Source organism: Leucoraja erinacea, chromosome 1 (assembly GCF_028641065.1).
Source record: "Leucoraja erinacea ecotype New England chromosome 1, Leri_hhj_1, whole genome shotgun sequence".
Taxonomy (NCBI): domain Eukaryota; kingdom Metazoa; phylum Chordata; class Chondrichthyes; order Rajiformes; family Rajidae; genus Leucoraja; species Leucoraja erinaceus.
In genome coordinates, this window is record NC_073377.1 from 155,617,823 (window position 1) to 155,637,020 (window position 19,198).

General features: G+C 39.4%; 1 protein-coding gene across 2 annotated transcripts in view; it reads left to right on the top strand.

Moving 5' to 3' along the window:
* The window catches only part of hhip (hedgehog interacting protein), a 138,834-nt gene that overhangs the window by 75,590 nt on the left and 44,046 nt on the right, over window positions 1-19,198 (top strand). For both annotated transcript variants that reach the window (XM_055646179.1, XM_055646169.1), the window contains exons 8-9: window positions 15,656-15,777; window positions 16,026-16,149. In XM_055646179.1, coding sequence (XP_055502154.1) covers window positions 15,656-15,777; window positions 16,026-16,149 — 246 coding nt within the window. The remainder of the gene's footprint in view (window positions 1-15,655; window positions 15,778-16,025; window positions 16,150-19,198) is intronic.

The following is a 19,198-nucleotide window of genomic DNA, read 5'->3' on the forward strand; positions in this document are numbered from 1 at the left end:
TTTTATTCGTATGGCTGTATAGTTACCACAAATTTCACTGTACAAATTGGTGCATGTGACATTAAATCTCTTGACTCTTGAATGCAATATTTATGCTTTAAATTGGATTAGCTGTGAATAAGGTTAGGCTAAATTACATTCCTAATTACATTCCACAGTAGAGCCAGGCTCTGATCAACAGGTGCAGCACATGAACGATCTTAGTGTATTTGTGTATGGAAATCAGATTATAATCAAACATTTGGCCCACGTTGACCAATCTGGGTCTCACTGCACATCTGGTGCTACTCCTGACCCTGACTCCAGTTGCATACCTTCTCTCATTCCTGACCCTGAGTCCAGCCTTACACCTGGCCCCCTATTCTACCCTGATTATAGCTGCTTACCTGCTTAGGTTCCCAGTGCTGAACACTCCCATTGTCCCAGCTTTGACTGCGCACCTAGTACTATTCCAGACCTTGACTCTGGATGCACACTTGGCCTTGCTCCTAGCCCCTCTGCAACGACAATATATCTGGCCCAAACATAAAGCCCCATATCTGCCCCCCTGAACTTAACCTATTACGTTCAAGTCCACAGGTACTTATCTAATGCGGTAATCTTTTATGGGGCACTTCACAGACCAAATTTTGTGTAACAAAATTTTTATAACAAAATTTGCTACATCCATTGGCTTCCTTGTTATTAACAATTGCTTTTACATTGAAGTGATTGAAATCCAAGTGAAGTTTAAATGGCATCAGAAAAATAAAACCTCCGGAATGGATGACATTCATTACGTGGTTGGTTGAAGGGCCTGTTTTTACACTGTATCACTCTATGACCACATTATACCTCCACCAAGCATGAATGCTTCAAAATCAAGTGGTCGAGTTTTATTGCCATATACTCAAGCATAGAAACATAGAAAATAGGTGCAGAAATAGGCCGTTCGGCCCTTCGATCCAGCACTGCCATTCAATATGATCATGGTTATTCATCTAAAATCAGTATCTCTTTCCTGTTTTTTCCCCATATCCCTTGATTTCACTAGCCCCAAGAGTTAAATGTAACTCTCTTGAAAACATCCAGTGAATTGGCTTGCACTGCCTTCTGTGACAGAGAATTCACTGATTCACAACTCTCTGCGTGAAGAAAGTTTGTCCTCACCTCAGTCCTAACTGCCCCCCCCCCCTTATTTTTAAACTGTGACCCCTGGTTCTGAACTCCACCAACATCGGGAACATTTTTCCTGCAGTTACAGTAAGTGAAAATCTAGCAGGCAAGCAGGATGCTTTCTCCAACCACCCCCATTTGAAGGCCATTATCTTCCACCGTTTCTACCCAGTGCTTGGTATTTACTTCCAGCAGCCACTGGTTGTCCTCCAGGATGCACTGAGCCGCAGCCTGATGCATGCCGATAATTTCTCACAACACAGCGTGTGAAATTTGTGATCCGTGTGAGAGCGTGAGAATTTGGCGAAATGCATGATTCTCACGCTCAATGCGTGAGAGTTGGCAGCCCTGATCTAAACCCCCCCAAAGTCCAAATATTGCATTGACCAAATATTTAATGGGTCCTGTAAATTGAAGCTCTTGTATTTCAATTGAATTAGTCGTCATTAATAGCGTAATATTAACAAAAATTGGGTGGCGCAGCGGCAGAGCTGCTGCCTTATAGCACTGGTGACCGGCACCTTCTCCCTCTGTCTGCGTACGTTTCTCCGGGTGCTCCAGTTTTCTCTCGCGTTCCAAAGATGTGCAGGGTTGTAGGTTAATTAACTTATGTAAATTGATCCTAGCATGTAGGATAGACCTAGTGTATGGGAGATCGCTGGTTAGCGTGGACTCAGTAGGCGGAAAGGCCTGTTTCCACGCTGTATCTCTAAACTAAACTAAATGCTATTTCTATACTCCAAATATAAAATGTGTGCAGTTTGGAAATATAACAGGTCAGTTCTACACTGGAGCATAACATGTTGATTGCAATTTTTGGAATTATATCCATCTTCATCCTTGCTAGTTATAGTAGCTTAGTAAGCGTTTAAGTTTGTTATTGCCTCATGTACTGAGGTTCAGTGAAGATCTTTGTTTTCCAGTCAGTTCAGATAATACTATACATCAACACTATCAAGTCAAACTCAAGTATGATAGATAGAGCAAAGGGCTGCATAGGGAGTGCAGAATATAGTTCTCAGCATTGTAGTGCAGCAGTTCCATTGACATAGCCTAGTTTCTGCTGTGGGGTGGAGGTGAATCAGACATTTTTAAGACCCATTGCACTATTTTTGTATTTTAACTCACACATACTATAACATATGTCACATGTGTGCTTTGGACGACTGATGTTTCTGTGAGACGTGTAACATCAACATAAGTTGTCAAGTTGCCGTAAAGATAATAAAGGGTCATTAACCTGAAATGTTAACTTTGTTTCTCTGTCCATAAATACTAACTGACAAGCAGTTTTTTCAATATTTTCTATTTTATTTCAGATTTCCAGATTGTGTAGTTCATTGATTTTTAATAGAGTTAAGAAGTTCAAACAACCTACAGGATGACCTGATATGATTGAAAGCAATATGTGGGGGGGGGAGAGGGGGCTGCGGAATGCACAAGTGATCAGAATTGGAGGATTGTGGAGTTCTCAGAGGATGTAGGACTAGAGAAGGTTGCAAGAATAAGAAAGGGTGTGACCATAAGGGAGCGAGATGAGAATATTAAATTTAACTTGTTGGGCGAGAAGAACAATATTTGTTAATGAGCACTGAGATGATAGGTGAACAGTGCATGTTGGCCAACTGGATAAAATCAACATAGTTTTGCGGGGGGTTGTGGTTTATAGAGGATGGCATATAAAAATGTCACAATAGCATATTGTTAATTAACTCTAAAGATGACTGTTAAATAAATCAGTATTTTTTGGCAGCAGAACTGAAATGAATGAATGAGACTCAGGCTGAAGATTGTTTTTTTTCACAATGTATTTAATTTTGAAGAAATTATGGCAGATTTTCAAGTTTGTTGTGTTGCTTCGAGGGAAGCATGCTGACACCAGAAAAATGGTGTCCCCATGCACCTGAAGCCCTTGTCCAATAGAGTTTGTAGTTGTGGAAAGTAGGTGATGTGGAGTAGGCTCGGCGAATAACTAAGTACAATTTAACGCTGATAATCTGGCACAGTCAGGACTTTAGTGCTGTTGGACTAACAGATTCACCAGGCTATTAGTTGGTATTTCTATTCCAACTGAAACACGCTTTTAATTATTGTATTGTATTGTATTCAAATTTATTGTCATTGTCTCAATTAGAGACAACAAAATGAATTTTCCTTACAGGCAGTATCATAAAAATAAATAAATAATAAATAATAAAACATATTTTAAAAAAATTATTATATTAAAAATGTATATTATATTCAAAATTAACTTTTTTTAGATGTTACACAGAAATATAATAACCTATATAGTGAGCCAGATAGGTTTAAAGGGGGCACAGGATCTAGTGCCCCAGTTTGACCAAGATGGCGCATAACCCAGGCGAATATTTGTGTGCTAGCCACGGAAGCAGATCTACAAATTCGCATTACAACCACTCCACACTATTAAATCTCTATCCCTACAGCAACCTTTCTTACTTTGACTATGATCTTCTTAAACTCCTCTTGGACTTTGCTGGCTTTACCTTGCGCTAAACGTTATTCCCTTATCATGCATCTGTAAACTGTAAATGGATCGATTGTAATCATGTATTGTCTTTCTGCTGACTGGTTGGCACGCAACAAAAAGCTTGTCACTGTACCTTGGCACACGTGACAATAAACTAAACCGAACTGAATGGTAAGTGAAAAGGGCATGCTTTAACTGGGGTCTAATGAATCGAAATGGAGCTTGAGGTCTGGGCACACAGTAAGTAAAAAGGGGCCATGGCTGAAGCAAAGAGTGTTTGGCCCAATGCCCCAGGAGGTAGAATGGGAGCCAGGGCCACTGCGAGTGGGAAGGGAGAATGGCAAACATTGTCCATTGACACAGGTGCTGAGTCATTGGGATTTCCAAATTGTCATGTCAAGAGTCAAGAGTCAATTTAATTGTCAAACGAAATGCCGTCTCAGCAGCCATACATTACACACAAATAGACCCCAGACACAACATAATTACATTTAACATAAACATCCATCACATTGCTGTGATAGAAGGCAAAAAAAAACGTATCTGTCCCCCCCCACCCCCCCCCCCACCCCCCCACACACACCCCAACATAGATGAACTACATTGAGTTTCTTGAGTGTAAAATAACAAAAACGCGGACAGGCTGCAGAGGCCGCTGCTGGCCAGAGCCGCGCCGTCTACCGCCATCATGTAGAAGATTATTGGAGATTTACTGTAAATTTTATAGATGATCTACATTGAGTTTCTTGAGTGTAGGTAATGAAAGCATAAAGCTGTCATAAAGGCCAAAGATAATGGCTTCATTCTTCCCTTAACTGCTGGAATAACAATGCACCCAGGACTGGATGCTGGTAAACGGTTTGACGGCATTAGGGACAAGAGAAGGGGGCAGTAGCTGGAACCAAGAATGACAATCTAGATCTATTCAGAATAGATTCCACCAACTTTTTGTCTGCACGAAACAGGGGAAATTATAACATTTAATTTGCTATTTGGAAAATAAAAAGTGTGGGCATGAAAAACTGCTTCAGCATCGAAAACAAATATTCCATCTCTTTTCACCTTTTATATAAAGCCTAGGAAGAAGATGGTTTTTCCTTAGTTTGGAATGTGATCATTCAGGTTATTAAGTATTGGTTGGTATTAAAATAGATGACCCCTTGCCCCGACAGTTCACTTAACTCAATGGGCTAAATGACTGTTTTTTGTCCCCATAAAACCTGAATCTAGTTAAAAGATTGTATCGTGCTTTGAAACATTCTCAACTTTTTGAACATTCTGGATTTTCACTAAAACGAACTGCACTAATTTTAGATAACACATACACACTAAATGTTTATGCTATTTTCTAACCCCTTCCCTACTAATCTTGGCACTGCATCAGCCAATTATTGCAGCTTTAGCAGGCCCAGGCTCATTACATCAGATTTTATTTAACCTTCACTGAAGTACTTGATCTCTTGTACGTCCAGAAACCTTCTTGACAGAGTTTGTCAATTAGAGCTTCTCAAAAACTGTATTCTTTAGCACTGTACTACAATCCTCTGGTATTTTGGGACACATGTCCCATTGTCTCCATTGCTATTAATTTTCCTTCATTTCATGCATCTGCCAAGATACCTCAAATAATTTCTACCTTCTGATGGTGTGTGGTCATCGAGAGAATCAGTAGGTAGACAAAAATGCTGGAGAAACTCAGCGGGTGCAGCAGCATCTATGGAGCGAGCGAGGGAATCTGTAGACCACATGACCATTCTTCGCATACACTGCTGATGGATCATTTAAGGAACACCCCTAAACCAGGGACTTGAGTCAGTGGTGATCAATGGCCTTGTCACTATCTTTTAAAAATGATCAGAAACAAGGCTATTCTTTTAATGCTCGTGCTAATATAAATATGCTAATATGAAATTAATCTCTTTTGAAGGAAGTGTCAGAAATTTTTTGGTCATTTAATCTGGATGTAAGGCAAGGCATCTTGAGAGAGAGAAATTATGTTTCTATTTTGTCATTGTTTAGGGCAGGTTGAGATCAAGAAGGAGGAGGTGTTGGTGATCTTAAAGAGCATTATGGTGGATAAAACCCCAGGGCCTGATGGGATCTATCCCAGGTTATTGGATTAGTTAACATGGTGGCCCAGCAGCAGAGTTGCTGCCTTACAACGCTAGAGACCCGGGTTTGATCCTGACTACGGGTTCTGTCTGTATGGAGTTTGTACGTTCTCCCCGTGATCGCATGGGTTTCTAAAGACATACAGGTTTTTGTAGGTTAATTTGGTAAAATTCGGTTAAAATTGTCAATTGTCCTTGGTGTGTAGGGTAGTACTCGTGTATGGGAATCACTGGTCGATGCGGAGTCGCTGTATCTCTAAAGTAAACAAAACTAAACTATTGAGGGAGTCAAGAGTGTTTTATTGTTATATATCCCAGATAGAACAATGAAATTCTTACTTACTGCAGCACAACACAATATGTAATCATAATACATAACTAAACTAAGTGGGACCCGTTGGGTCCCATTCACACGGGAGGCCTGGTCCCCCCAACGCAACCCATCATCCAACGCAATATTCCACAACTCACCTGTTCCCCCAACGCAACCCGTTCCCCCAAAGGTCAGCAAGCAGTCAGTATGCTCTCTACTGTGCACCTGCATAAGTTCAAGAGAATCTCCTTTGACATACCGAATCTCCGTAATCTTCTCAGGAAGCAGAGGCGCTGATGTGCTTTCTTTATGATTGCATGAATGTGCTGGGTCCGGGAAAGTTTGTCGGAAATATTCACGGCAAGAATTTAAAATGTTTGGCTCTCTCCACCATCGTCCCATTGATGTAAACAGGATTATGGGTCCTCATCCTTCCTCTTCCAAAGTCCACAATCAGTTATTTGGTTTTGCTGATATTGAGAGGCAGGTTGTTGTGCTGACACCATATGGTCAGTCGGTCTCACTTCTACACTCTGACTCATCACCATTTGTAATTCGTCCCACAACGGTGGTGTTGTCAGTGAACTTGAAAATGGAGTTTGCACTGTGTCCGGCTACACAGTCATGAGTATAGAGTGAGTATAGCAGGAGGCTGAGCACACAGCCTTGAGGTGTTCCCGTACTGATTGTTACTGAGGATGAAGTGTTTCTGCCAATTCGAACAGACTGTGGTCTGTGGATGAGGAAGTCGAGGATCCAATTGCAGAGGGATGCGCAGAGACCCAGTTCCGTGAGTTTCGTAACCAACTTGGAGGGGATGATGGTATTGAACGCCGAGCTGTAGTCTATAAACAACAGCCTGATGTAAGTGGATTTATTGTCCAAGTGGTCCAGTGTGGAGTGGAGAGCCAGTGAGATCGCATCCTCAATGGACCTATTGTGACGGTGGGCAAACTGTAGTGGGTCGAGGTTCTTATTGAATTAGTTATTGATATGCACCATAACCAACCTCTCCAAGCGCTTCATCACCACAGATGTTAGTACCACTGGTCGATAGTCATTGAGGCACATCACCTTACTCTTCTTGGGCACCGGTATTAATGATACCCTCTTAAAGCAGGGGGGGACCTCAGACCTCAGCAGTGAGAGATTCAAAATGTCCTCAAGACCCCTGCCAGGGGGTCTGCACAGGTTTTGAGAACTCGACCGGGGATACCATCAGGTCCAGGCAAGAGGGTAGCGTGCCCAGAGAATAGAATGCAGGGGCTTTTGTTGCCTCTCCAGTCCCGGATGACTCAATGTGATCGCAGAAACTATAGGGTGGTAGGGAAACTATTGGAGAAGATTCTTTGGGATAGCATTTACTCTGATTCAAAAGAGTATGGGCTACTGAGGAACAGTCAGCAAGGCTTTGTCGGTGAGACATCATGCCTTCAAAACTTGATTGTGATTTTTTGAAGAGTTGTTCAATGAAGGAGCACTATGCTACAAACAGTGACAAAACAATGAACTGTCTTGATTGCACTAGTGACTTTGGGCTTTTGTTTTGCACTAATATTATTTTATTTTAATGTATTGAATTTTATTTTGTTTCTTATGTTATCTATATGTTTACAGATCTGTTAAGCTGCTGCAAATAATAATTTTAATGTTCCTTTTTCGGTACATTTTTATGGCAATTAAATGCTTTTGATGAGGGGAGGGAAGTGGAAGGGGTCTACATAGATTTTAGTAAGGCATTTGATAAAGTGCTCCATGGTAGGCTGATCCAGAAGATTAAGATGCACAGGATCTGTGATGATTTAGCCGTTTGAATGAAGAACTGGTTTCCTCATAGAAGACTGAGGGTTATGGTGGAAGGGTATTAATCTGGCTGGAGATCTGTTACCAGTGGAGTTCCACAGGGAACTCTGGTGGGACTTTCATTGTTTGTGATATATATAAACGACTTGGACATAAATGTAGATGCGTTGATTAGTAAGTTTGCAGATGACACCAAAATTGGTGGAGTTGTGGACATTGATGTAGGCTGTTATAGTATCTAGCGGGATATAGATCAACATTAATTTACAGTGGGACCATGGAGTCCAAGTCCAAATCTCCCTGAGAGTGACAACACAAGTAGATAGTGATAGAGAAGACGATGGTATGCTTCCCTTCATTGGTTGGGGCATTGAGTGTAAGAGTCAGGGAGTTATGGCGTAGCTTTATAAGACAATGGCCGCGCCGCATTTGGAGTATTATGTGTAGTTCCTGTTGCCCATTACAAGAATAATGGGGGGTGCAGATGAGTTTTACCAGGATGCTGACAAAATTAGTAGGATAGTGTGAATATATGCAGGGATCGTCGGTCCGCGTGGATTCGGTGGGCCGAAGGGCCTGTTTCTGTGCTGTATCTCTAGACTAAATTAAAAATTAGAGGAAATTGCCTAGAAGGAGAGGTTGACAAATTTTGATGTTTTTCCCTCTGGAATATCAGAGGTTGAGGGGAAGCAATACAGAAGTATATAAAATGATGAGAGGCATAAAGAGGGAAGGCAGTCAGAACATTTTCCAGGGTGGAGATGTCTAGTCATAGCTTTAAGGTGAGAAGGGCAACGTTTATAGAAGATGTGCAGGGCGATATTTCAAAACCGAGAGTGGTGAATTCCTGAAATACACTGCCAAAGATGGTGGTAGAGGCAGATACTGTGGTGGTATTTAAGAGACTTTTAGATAGACACCGGGATGGAATGGAGGGAATGGAGGGAAATGGATCATGTGCATGCAGATAAGATTAGTTTAATTTGGCATTATGTTCGATACGGACATTATAGGCCAAAGGACCTGTTCTACGTTTAGCATTAAATTGAATAAAAAGATCAACCGTTAAGAATCAACCACGTAGATTTGCCACATTGATCACATCTCAAAAATATTTAATTTGTACTTTAGGGAAATCCCGCGATTTGAAAGAAGTAAAATATATATATATTTTTTTCATCCATCAGCAGCGGCAATAAAATCTGTCATTGCTTTCTGGATGAGTGGCACAGCTTAAAGATTAATGTAAAATATAAAATAATATTTGAACCAAAATAGAAGCCATCTAAATCAAAGTATTGTTTGCTGAGATAACCACTCTTATTATGCTGTAATGTTTTTCAGTTTTCAATGGTCCCAAGTGTGCCAGTTTACGTGGCAATCATTGTTTCAAATGCCCCCTTAAAACATACTTTTAACAATTTTAAAGATCTATTTGTAGTAGTTTCCAATTTTGGTAAATCATTTTCTTAAGTTTTATATTGTCAAATATATTTCCACGACAGATAAACACAATAAGATGATATTACTGAAATTTAAACTTAATCGAATTTTATCGGCAAGAGTAATAAGACTATTCCAAATTACAAAACAGGAACATTTTGAGTTTGGTGACAAACCACATAAGCTTTTAGCTCGCCAATTGAAAAAACAAGAAAAGGAAAATACTATAACCAAAATTAAATCAGAGAAAGGTGAATTACTAATACTACCTAAAGATATTAATAATAGATTTGCTCAATTTTATCAAAACTTGTATACATCTAAAATTAAAATAGAAGATAGTAAAATTAAAAAAAAATTAGATAACTGTAATCTTCCAAAACTGGACCTTTTGGAACAAGAGGAACTTGGAGCTCAAATTACAATCAAAGAAATAGGTGAAACAATAAAATCGTTGAAAAATGGTAAGACACCGTGACCAGATGGTTTTAGTAATGAATTTTATAAAAAAATGTCATGAGATAACGGCCCCTTATTTATTTAATTTATACTCCCATGCTTTTAAAGAAAACAAACTACCTGAAACACTAACAGAATCAACTGTTACGCTTATTCCAAAAAAAGATAAAGATTTAGAAGATCCAGGCTCATACAGAGCTATATCACTTTTAAATACAGATCAGAAAATCTTAGCAAAGACTTTAGCAAGAAGATTAAGCAAATATATTAGTAAATTGATAAACCCTGATCAAACAGGGTTTATACCCAAAAGATACTCATTTAATAATTTGAGACGTCTGTTTAATATAATGTACTCGCATAAGATGTGCAGTATAATGTGGATAAATGTGAGGTTATCCATTTTGGTGGCAAAAACGGGAAAGCAGACTATTATCTAAATGGTGGCCGATTGGGAAAGGGGGAGATGCAGCGAGACCTGGGTGTCATGGTACACCAGTCATTGAAGGTAGGCATGCAGGTGCAGCAGGCAGTAAAGAAAGCGAATGGTATGTTAGCTTTCATTGCAAAAGGATTTGAGTATAGTAGCAGGGAGGTTCTACTGCAGTTGTACAGGGTCTTGGTGAGACCACACCTGGAGTAATGCGTACAGTTTTGGTCTCCAAATCTGAGGAAGGACATTATTGCCATAGAGGGAGTGCAGAGAAGGTTCACCAGACTGATTCCTGGGATTTCAGGACTGTCTTATGAAGAAAGACTGGATAGACTTGGTTTATACTCTCTAGAATTTAGGAGATTGAGAGGGGATCTTATAGAAACTTACAAAATTCTTAAAGGGTTGGACAGGCTAGATGCAGGAAGATTGTTCCCGATGTTAGGGAAGTCCAGGCCAAGGGGTCACAGCTTAAGGATAAAGGGGAAATCCTTTAAAACCGAGATGAGAAGAACTTTTTTCACGCAGAGAGTGGTGAATTTCTGGAACTCTCTGCCACAGAGGGTATATTGAGGCCAGTTCATTGGCTATATTTAAGAGGGAGTTAGATGTGGCCCTTGTGGCCAAGGGGATCAGAGGGTAGGGAGAGAAGGCAGGTACGGGATACTGAGTTGGATGATCAGCCATGATCATATTGAATGGGGGTGCAGGCTCGATGGGCCAAATGGCCTACTCCTGCACCTAATTTCTTGTTTCTATGTTCTACCCAAACTATAAAGAAGAGGAAGAAAATATATCAATTATTTCTTTGGATGCAGAGAAAGCATTTGATCAGGTAGAGTGGCAATACTAAAAAAGTACTAACAAAATTAATATGAAGAACCCAATTTTATATATGGGTAAAATAAGAATTTGAAACAAATAAACCGGGCAAGAAAATTAAGAAATAACATCAATGTTATCTCAAAACCCTTTATTTACTATCAGGGGTAATAGGCATATAACCAATGGCCCCTGCGGATTAGAAGGATCAGGATATGAACCCCTGGGGAAAACCTATAAGAATTCCATCCGAATTTCAGGGCTAAAATACCAGGGACTTAAAAACAATAAAATCTCATTATATGCAGACGATATGATTTCATGATTACAAAGTCACAAGCGAGCATACCAAATAATTCCTGATTTAATAGAGGAATTTGGGTCTTTTTTGAAGATAGAACAAAAATGGAATATCATATGAAATCATGACATTAAAAATCAAGAACCTACACACTTATTGAAGTTCCCCTTTAAAATCGCAACAGAAAAATGATAAATATTACGAAGATTACTAGAAAATGTAAAGCATATATTCAACGCTAATTTCATACCTTTATTAAATAAACTAAATCAATGATTAAATTTTGGAAAACACTTCCTTTATCATTATTAGGTAGATTAAATGCAATAAAAATGATCTTCCTACCACAATTACTATACCTATTTCAGTCTATATACCAAAATATTTTTTTATTAGACTCTAATATCACTAATTTTATTTGGGACTATAGATCACATAGAATTAAAAAAAAACACTTATGTAAACCAAAAGAGGTCGGGGGACTTTCACTTCCGAATTTTATATATTATTACTGGGCAGTGCATATTAAGAATATAATTTTTGGCTGGATAGTTCTGCCCACCAAAGACAGAATGGCCAAAAATGGAGAAAACGACCCACGGTTGTCCCATCCTTGTAATATAGGAACGATCCCCTTCTCCCCCGAAAAAAGACGCTGAATAACAAAATATTGCTAAAAGAACCCAATTAGTTTGGAGTACAATAAGATGTGGAAACAAATAAAAAGGGGTAAACTTTAAAATCTAAGAAATTTATCATTGTTAATGCCAATAGCAAATAACCCTTTATTTAAACCATCTCTTATTGATAAAACATATAACCAATGGGAAAGTCTCGGAATTAGAAGGATCGGGGATATGTACGAAATGGGAAACCTACTATCATTCCAACAATTACAATTAAAATTTAAACTGAAAAACAAACAATATTTTAAATATCTTCAGATTTGCGATTTCATGAAAAAATATATACAAGGATATCAAAAAATAACTCCTGAATTATTGGAAGAAGCAATGAATATTGAAGCTGACTCACAAAAATTAATATCATATTTATATAATAGTATTCTAAATATAGTCCTAACATCGACAGAGGTGCTTAGAGAAGAATGGGAACGGGAATTAATGATAAAAATTACGAAGGTTACATGGGAAAAGTATTTGATATATATTCACAAATGTTCGATTAATGTAAGACATCATCTAATTCAATTTAAAATTGTACATAGATTATATCATTCAAAAACAAGATTGAACAAATTTTATCCAAATATATCCCCCATTTGTGATAAATGTCTATCCCAAAACGCAACTATAACACACTCCTTAGTTTCCTGCACAAAACTTTATAGATTTTGGAGTGATATTTTCGAAATATTTACAAAATTATTCTAGATAAGAATGGAACCTAATACTGAAATTATTATATTTGGAGTAATGGAAGATGGGAATAAATTGACCACATCTCAAAATTTATTTTTTAACTATGGTTTAATAATAGCAAAAAAATTAATACTTAAATTTTGGAAAAATACATCATTACCAACGCTTCCAGGACAAACAGACTCAGGAATAGCTGCTTCCCGAGAATTATATCTACCATAAATTCAAATCCACACATGCACTGACTACACCGCCCAACACGGACTTCCATCTGTATATATGTATATATGTATGTAGCGCCGGAAATCCGAAAATGTGCACCTATTCCCCCCCCCCCCCTGGTCCCAAGGCCTTCGGTTTTGTTTTGCTGTTGTATTTTTTTGGAGTAAATGAAATGTATGCACTGAGTACGAGCAGCTTTCAGTTTCACTGTACATGTATAGTGACAATAAATGGCATATCTATCTATCTATCTTGAAATGTGGATTGCAAGTATGTTGGACACCGCACATCTAGAGGAAATGTGATTCCTCCTAATGTATAAATTAGACCAATTCATAACGAGTTGGTCTCCATTTGTCGTCTTCTTGGAATCATATGGTGCAACACAATTGTAAAAACTAACTGTTTCAGGACTGGACGAGGGTTGGTCAAGATTATAAACAATTATCTCTTTTTTTTCTTCTTTCTTTATGTCTTATTCTCTTTTTTCTATTTCTTTTCATCAACTTTCTTCACTCATTCGTCTTTCTTCTTTTTCTTCACACACTATATATCTCATGCTTTTCTATCCTTTACTATCTAATTTCTTTTTCTTATTCCAATCTTTCTTTAATATAACAAAAAAAAAATTAGAAGCTGTACATAAAATGTATTATGCAATATATATTAGGCACTTTGGTGCCATGTGATTGTACTTACTTCTAATAAAATAAAATATTAATTAAAAAAATTTAAAAAACATACTTTTAACAATTTTAAAGATCTATTTGTAGTAGTTTCCAATTTTGGTAAATCATTTTCTTAAGTTTTATATTGTCAAATATAAAGTCATAAAGTGTAAATGTAGCAGATATCTCTTTCTAATGGACATCGGAATCTATATACTATTAAAACTCTGTGCGTGTGTGTGTGGGTGTATGTCATCGCCCACCCACTCCACCCCCCCCCCGCCCACGTACTCGGGATCTGAAGCGCCGAGGATGCGAGGCCATGGAGCTGACATTCACTCTGAGGCCGACAGCTGCTGGGCGGCCCTACCCCTCTCCTCCCTCACTTCTTAATATAATATCAATGGGGGTGGTTGGTGTGTGTGGGTGGGTTGGTTAGTGTGTGTGTGACGCCTCAGGCCGCCCCCTCCCCTGCAACCGCGCATTGCGGGAACAAACCCAACGGGTCTGCACTTGGTCTAGTAACAATTAAATTTTCTCAGTCTGCATATTTATGACGATCTTCAGAGATTAGCTTTTTTTATGTACCAATCTTTTTTAATTCAATTAAGGTTCGTGAATTAGCATGCTGTGATTTGTACTCGTTTCCTTCTTATTTTTGGCCCATTAAACCAGCCTCTATTTTATCATAAATGAACATCAGTAAATGGAGTTGTTCAATAGTGTTAGTGAACTGTGTTAGCAGATTGCAGGTTAAAATCCAATTCCAAACACGTAATCTGCGCAAGTACCTTCAACTATGTACAAGAGCAATCTGTTGTTTTGCTATTACAGTTAAATAACTTCACAATGATTTTTTTTAGATGAAAATGTTCACATTCACATTAACAAGTGTTTAAATATAGATGGCTTAGAATTTTCACATTTAATTTTAAACATTCTGGTCCACTGCATTCAAACATTCCAGCCTGAAATACTAACAACAGATTTACTTGATTTGATTGCTTACTGTATATGGACCCGTCTCCCAAAATATCTGAGATCTTACTGTTGCAGTCACATATTTCCACCCATTCCCAGCTTTGCACTTAAACAGATTTGCTCGCACCTACCGATGTTTCCAAGGACTACTGCAGCCAGACCCATCCTCACCTTCACAACGTCTATTATAAGGGTCTCACCAACACCAAGGCTTACTATCATTTCACCCAATACATGGCAGCACTCACTCCCTGAGAACTACTGGCAGGAACTATCTACTGACACAAGGGCTGGCAGCTGGAATGATGAGCTCAATGGAAAGCTCAGAAGAACAACACATTCAACTGTTGGATCTTCCGATCACAACAGCTGGTGGGAATAAGAAGTTCACAAGATTGCCACCAATTAAATGCTTTTTTTTTTAAAATCCCTGAAGTCCAGGAAATAAAAAGATTCTTCATTAGGAAAGGAAATGTAGTATTGTTTAGTTTAGAGATACTGTGCGGAAACAGGACCTTCGGCCCACCTAGTCCACACGGACCAGCCATCCCCGTACGCCAAAAGGCTGGAGTGTTTTAGATTCATTAACGGGAATGGGAATTTTGTGAAAGCCTAACCTTTTATTATTTTAGATTGAGAGAGTTTCAATTTCCCTATTCTTCCGAGCCACAACCAGTATCGACAGGTTTCGGTATAACATCAGGAATAGAGAAGGGTCTTGCAAAATTATACAATGCTCCAAAAATATCCTTCTGGTTCCACACTTCAGTTCAATTGTAAAGTATGCCATGCAATGCCAGGATATCATTCGAACAAATTGAAATTGCTAAATCTCCATTCCCTAACGGCAAAACGTATTTGAAACCTTTTCTTAAGAAATCCTTGAAAAGTAGCACCACATGTAAAAAATAATAAGTCAAAAGCTAAAAGAGAAAAATGTTGAATTGTTCAATGTATTGTTTGCACCAGTTTCTTGACTTTTAATGGATTATATTACTCACGGTAAAGATGTTTTGAATGATTATCTTATTTGTCAGTCGTGCTTTTTAATCACTCCTTGCTTTTACTTAGGTGTGCAGTGGATCACCATCTTAGAGACTCCACTGGCAATCTGACCATACTTTGTTCAGAGTCAAATACTTGGAATAAGTCATCAGGAAGAATAATCAAGATAACAAGGGGAAAAGATTATGGTAATTGCAAATCTCAAAGCATAATTATATTTTTGAACAGCTGCTCGTAAATTTGACATTGATGTACTGGAAATGTTAAAAAAAGATTATAACTTCTTTGTTATTGTTAAAATTACAAACAGTACATTAGAAAATGATCCTACCCCCAAACGTTACATGGAGAATCCAGGAAAAGCAATTGTATTTCTGATATGTGTATCATTTGGCTAACATTTCTTGTCATTTTAATGCTAGTTTTTGCCTTTCAGAAATAGAGCCTCCAGCAATTGAATTCAAATCGTCTAGCCACAGTCCTTTAGTGGGCGGCTTCATATACAGAGGATGCCAGTCCAGAAGACTATTTGGAAACTACATTTTCGGAGATCGAAATGGGTATGTCTAATAATTTTCCATGAAGTCATCCACACAGTTAGCTGGTATTTGTTTGCCACTGAACTAAATGTTGCAAGCAAATAAAAATCACTTCAGTGATGAAGAATCTTCTAGGTTCATTGGGCAAAGAAGAGTATGCTCATCTGAATTATACCAGGGCTAAAAGAATTAAACTATGAGAATAGAGTACACTGACTCGGCTTGTGCTCCCATTTGTACAAATGATCTGATGGAACTGTTTTTGAAGATTAAAGAAATTGATAAAGTAGTTGAAGCAAAACTATTACCTGATGTCCAAAGCAAGTTGATACTTAAAGCTACTACATCGCACTCACCACCAAGAACCTATTTACATTAATTCTACATCAATCCCACTTTATTTTCCTCATATTCCCACCATCTCCCCTCATATTCCCATCATCTCCCCTCATATTCCCATCATCTCCCCTCATATTCCCATCATCTCCCCTCATATTCCCATCATCTCCCCCTTAACAGGGGGAACATAAAATGGACTATTTTCCCAGCCTGAGATATTTAGAACCAGTGTCACTATTTCAAACTAAGAACATTATGCCCCTGTCCCACTTAGGAAACCTGAACGGAAACCTCTGGAGACTTTGCGCCCCACCCAAGGTTTCCGTGCGGTCCCCGGAGGTTTTTGTCAGGCTCACTACCTGCTTCCACTACCTGCAACCTCCGGCAACCACCTGCAACCTCTGGGAACTGCAGGTTTCCTAAGTGGGACAGGGGCATAAGGAATCAATGTAGTAGTCGGCCTCTTGGACCCTTACGATTGCTCTGTTGCTCAATAAGACCATGACTGAACATTTTCCTCGACACCAGTTCCCCGCACCACGACCATGTCCCTTGATTCTCTTTATAATTAGAAGATCACAAAAGCATTTGTGACTGTATTAAAAATAATTGTTCAATTAGAGGGTAATGGATCGTTGGAACTCTCTTCCCAAGGCTTAGTAACTGAGTATTTTCAAGACACATTAAGATTTTTGTTTATTAGTGGAATCAAGGGCCATGGCTTAGCGAGGAAAGCACCATCATGACAGGCCGTAAATCTTTTAAGCAGGAAAGATGCAGAGAAGATTTTTGAGGATGTTGCCAGAACGTTAGGGCCCAAGCTATAGGGAGAGATAAGGTAGGCTAGCTTATTCTTTGGAGAACAGCAGGATGAGGAGTTACCTTTGTCAATAACGTGTTTTTTTTGCCTGTGTCTTTCCAGCATTTTTTGCTACAATTTCAATTATCCAGCAAGTGCATTTTGTTAATTTTCTGCTGTTGGAAGGGTTATGTTTAGTTGTATGAAGTGAACAAATTATTCATGGTAAACTTTGCCATAATCACGAATTATCAAGCTATCTTAACCAAAAAGCCAATTAATCTTGTTGTAGTTGCCATCTGTCCAACTGCAAGAGATGATGGTGGCTTTGATGTTGTCCTGCTCGCAGCGGGAAATGTTTCATCTGTGGTTGCATTTCCTGCTGTGGCTGACTAGGTCTATCCTTGCCAGGCTGACTCTCCCACAGCATCCACAGGTGAAGTTGTCTCTGGTTGTTGGATTGAGGAGCATGTTGCTGTTGATCATGTTGTGGCATTGACGCTTGGCCTTCATGGGTCTTGAACCCCATGCTGCCCTTGTGCTTCATACCCACTGGAGGTCCTTTATCCACCTCCCCCGGACCTCAGACATACCTTATTGACTGGGCGCTGCTCAGGTTGAGGCGGGCAATAGCTAACCATTAGGACCTGATGATCCTTCCCATTGTCGGACTCCCTGTGCCATTCCATTTAGACCTGTAACCTGCAACTGCAACTTCCCATGATTTTCTTTCCTCGCTGTGATCAGCAAGGATGAAGTATCATCTCCATTTGATTGGCCGCAAGACGGGGCGGATAATTGAAAACACAGACTTGCCCAGCATCTGCATTCCCCTCTCGACCCGATAGACTGATTCCAGGGGATTATCTAGGGCCTACTTGGTCACAGGAGTTGCTGCAAGATGAATGCACGAGGAATCAACTGACCACCTGTAAGGACTCCAGCTCCAGTGCTTGGTTCTCCTGAACCTTATCCACAAGACAATGTCGTGCTATTTGACCCATTGCTGGGAGCTGGTTGATGGACGCTAGGGCGTATCCGATGTTCCCGATGTTGGGGAAGTCCAGGACAAGGGGTCACAGCTTAAGGATAGAGGGGAAATCCTTTAGGACCGAGATGAGAAAAACATTTTTCACACAGAGTGTGGTGAATCTCTGGAATTCTCTGCCACAGAAGGTAGTTGAGGCCAGTTCATTGGCTATATTTAAGAGGGAGTTAGATGTGGCCCTTGTGGCTAAAGGGGTCAGCGGGTATGGAGAGAAGGCAGGTACAGGATACTGAGTTGGATGATCAGCCATGAACATATTGAATGGTGGTGCAGGCTCGAAGGGCTGAATGGCCCACTCCTGCACCTATTTTCTATGTTTCTATGTTTCTATCCACATGCCTGCGGGCCTACATGTTGCATACCTGGGGGCCAACGTTCCTCCAACATCCCCACGCAGTGATACAGAGACTGAATTAGTTTTCTTCAAAACGTAGAGATCTCAGAAAAGCTGAAATTGAACTCTTGGAGAAAAAGAACAGGAAGGTCCGAGCTCACCTGACCAAGAGATTGATAACTAGCAGATATAATTTCATGTTACAAAGTTTCGAGTTGAGTTGTTAAGAAAATCTCCATGCAAATATCTGTAAATGGTGTGAAACCCATTGTCTGAAAGGCTAGTAAAGGTGAAGACCTTTATGTTAAAAAGATGCCCAGATGATTATTTGAAAAGCAGTAACCCAGGGGAGCTGTGAAGTGGGAGTTACCCAAATAGATTTATGTTTGACCAGCATTGACAAGAAAGGTTGAATGTGTTGGAGTCATATCCACGCTGACAGTCGCTAGCCTTATTTGTTTGAGCTTTGCCCATATCCCTCTAAACCCCTCCAATTCACGTACCCGGCTTTTAAATGTTGTAATTGTACCCACCTTTACCATTGACAGCT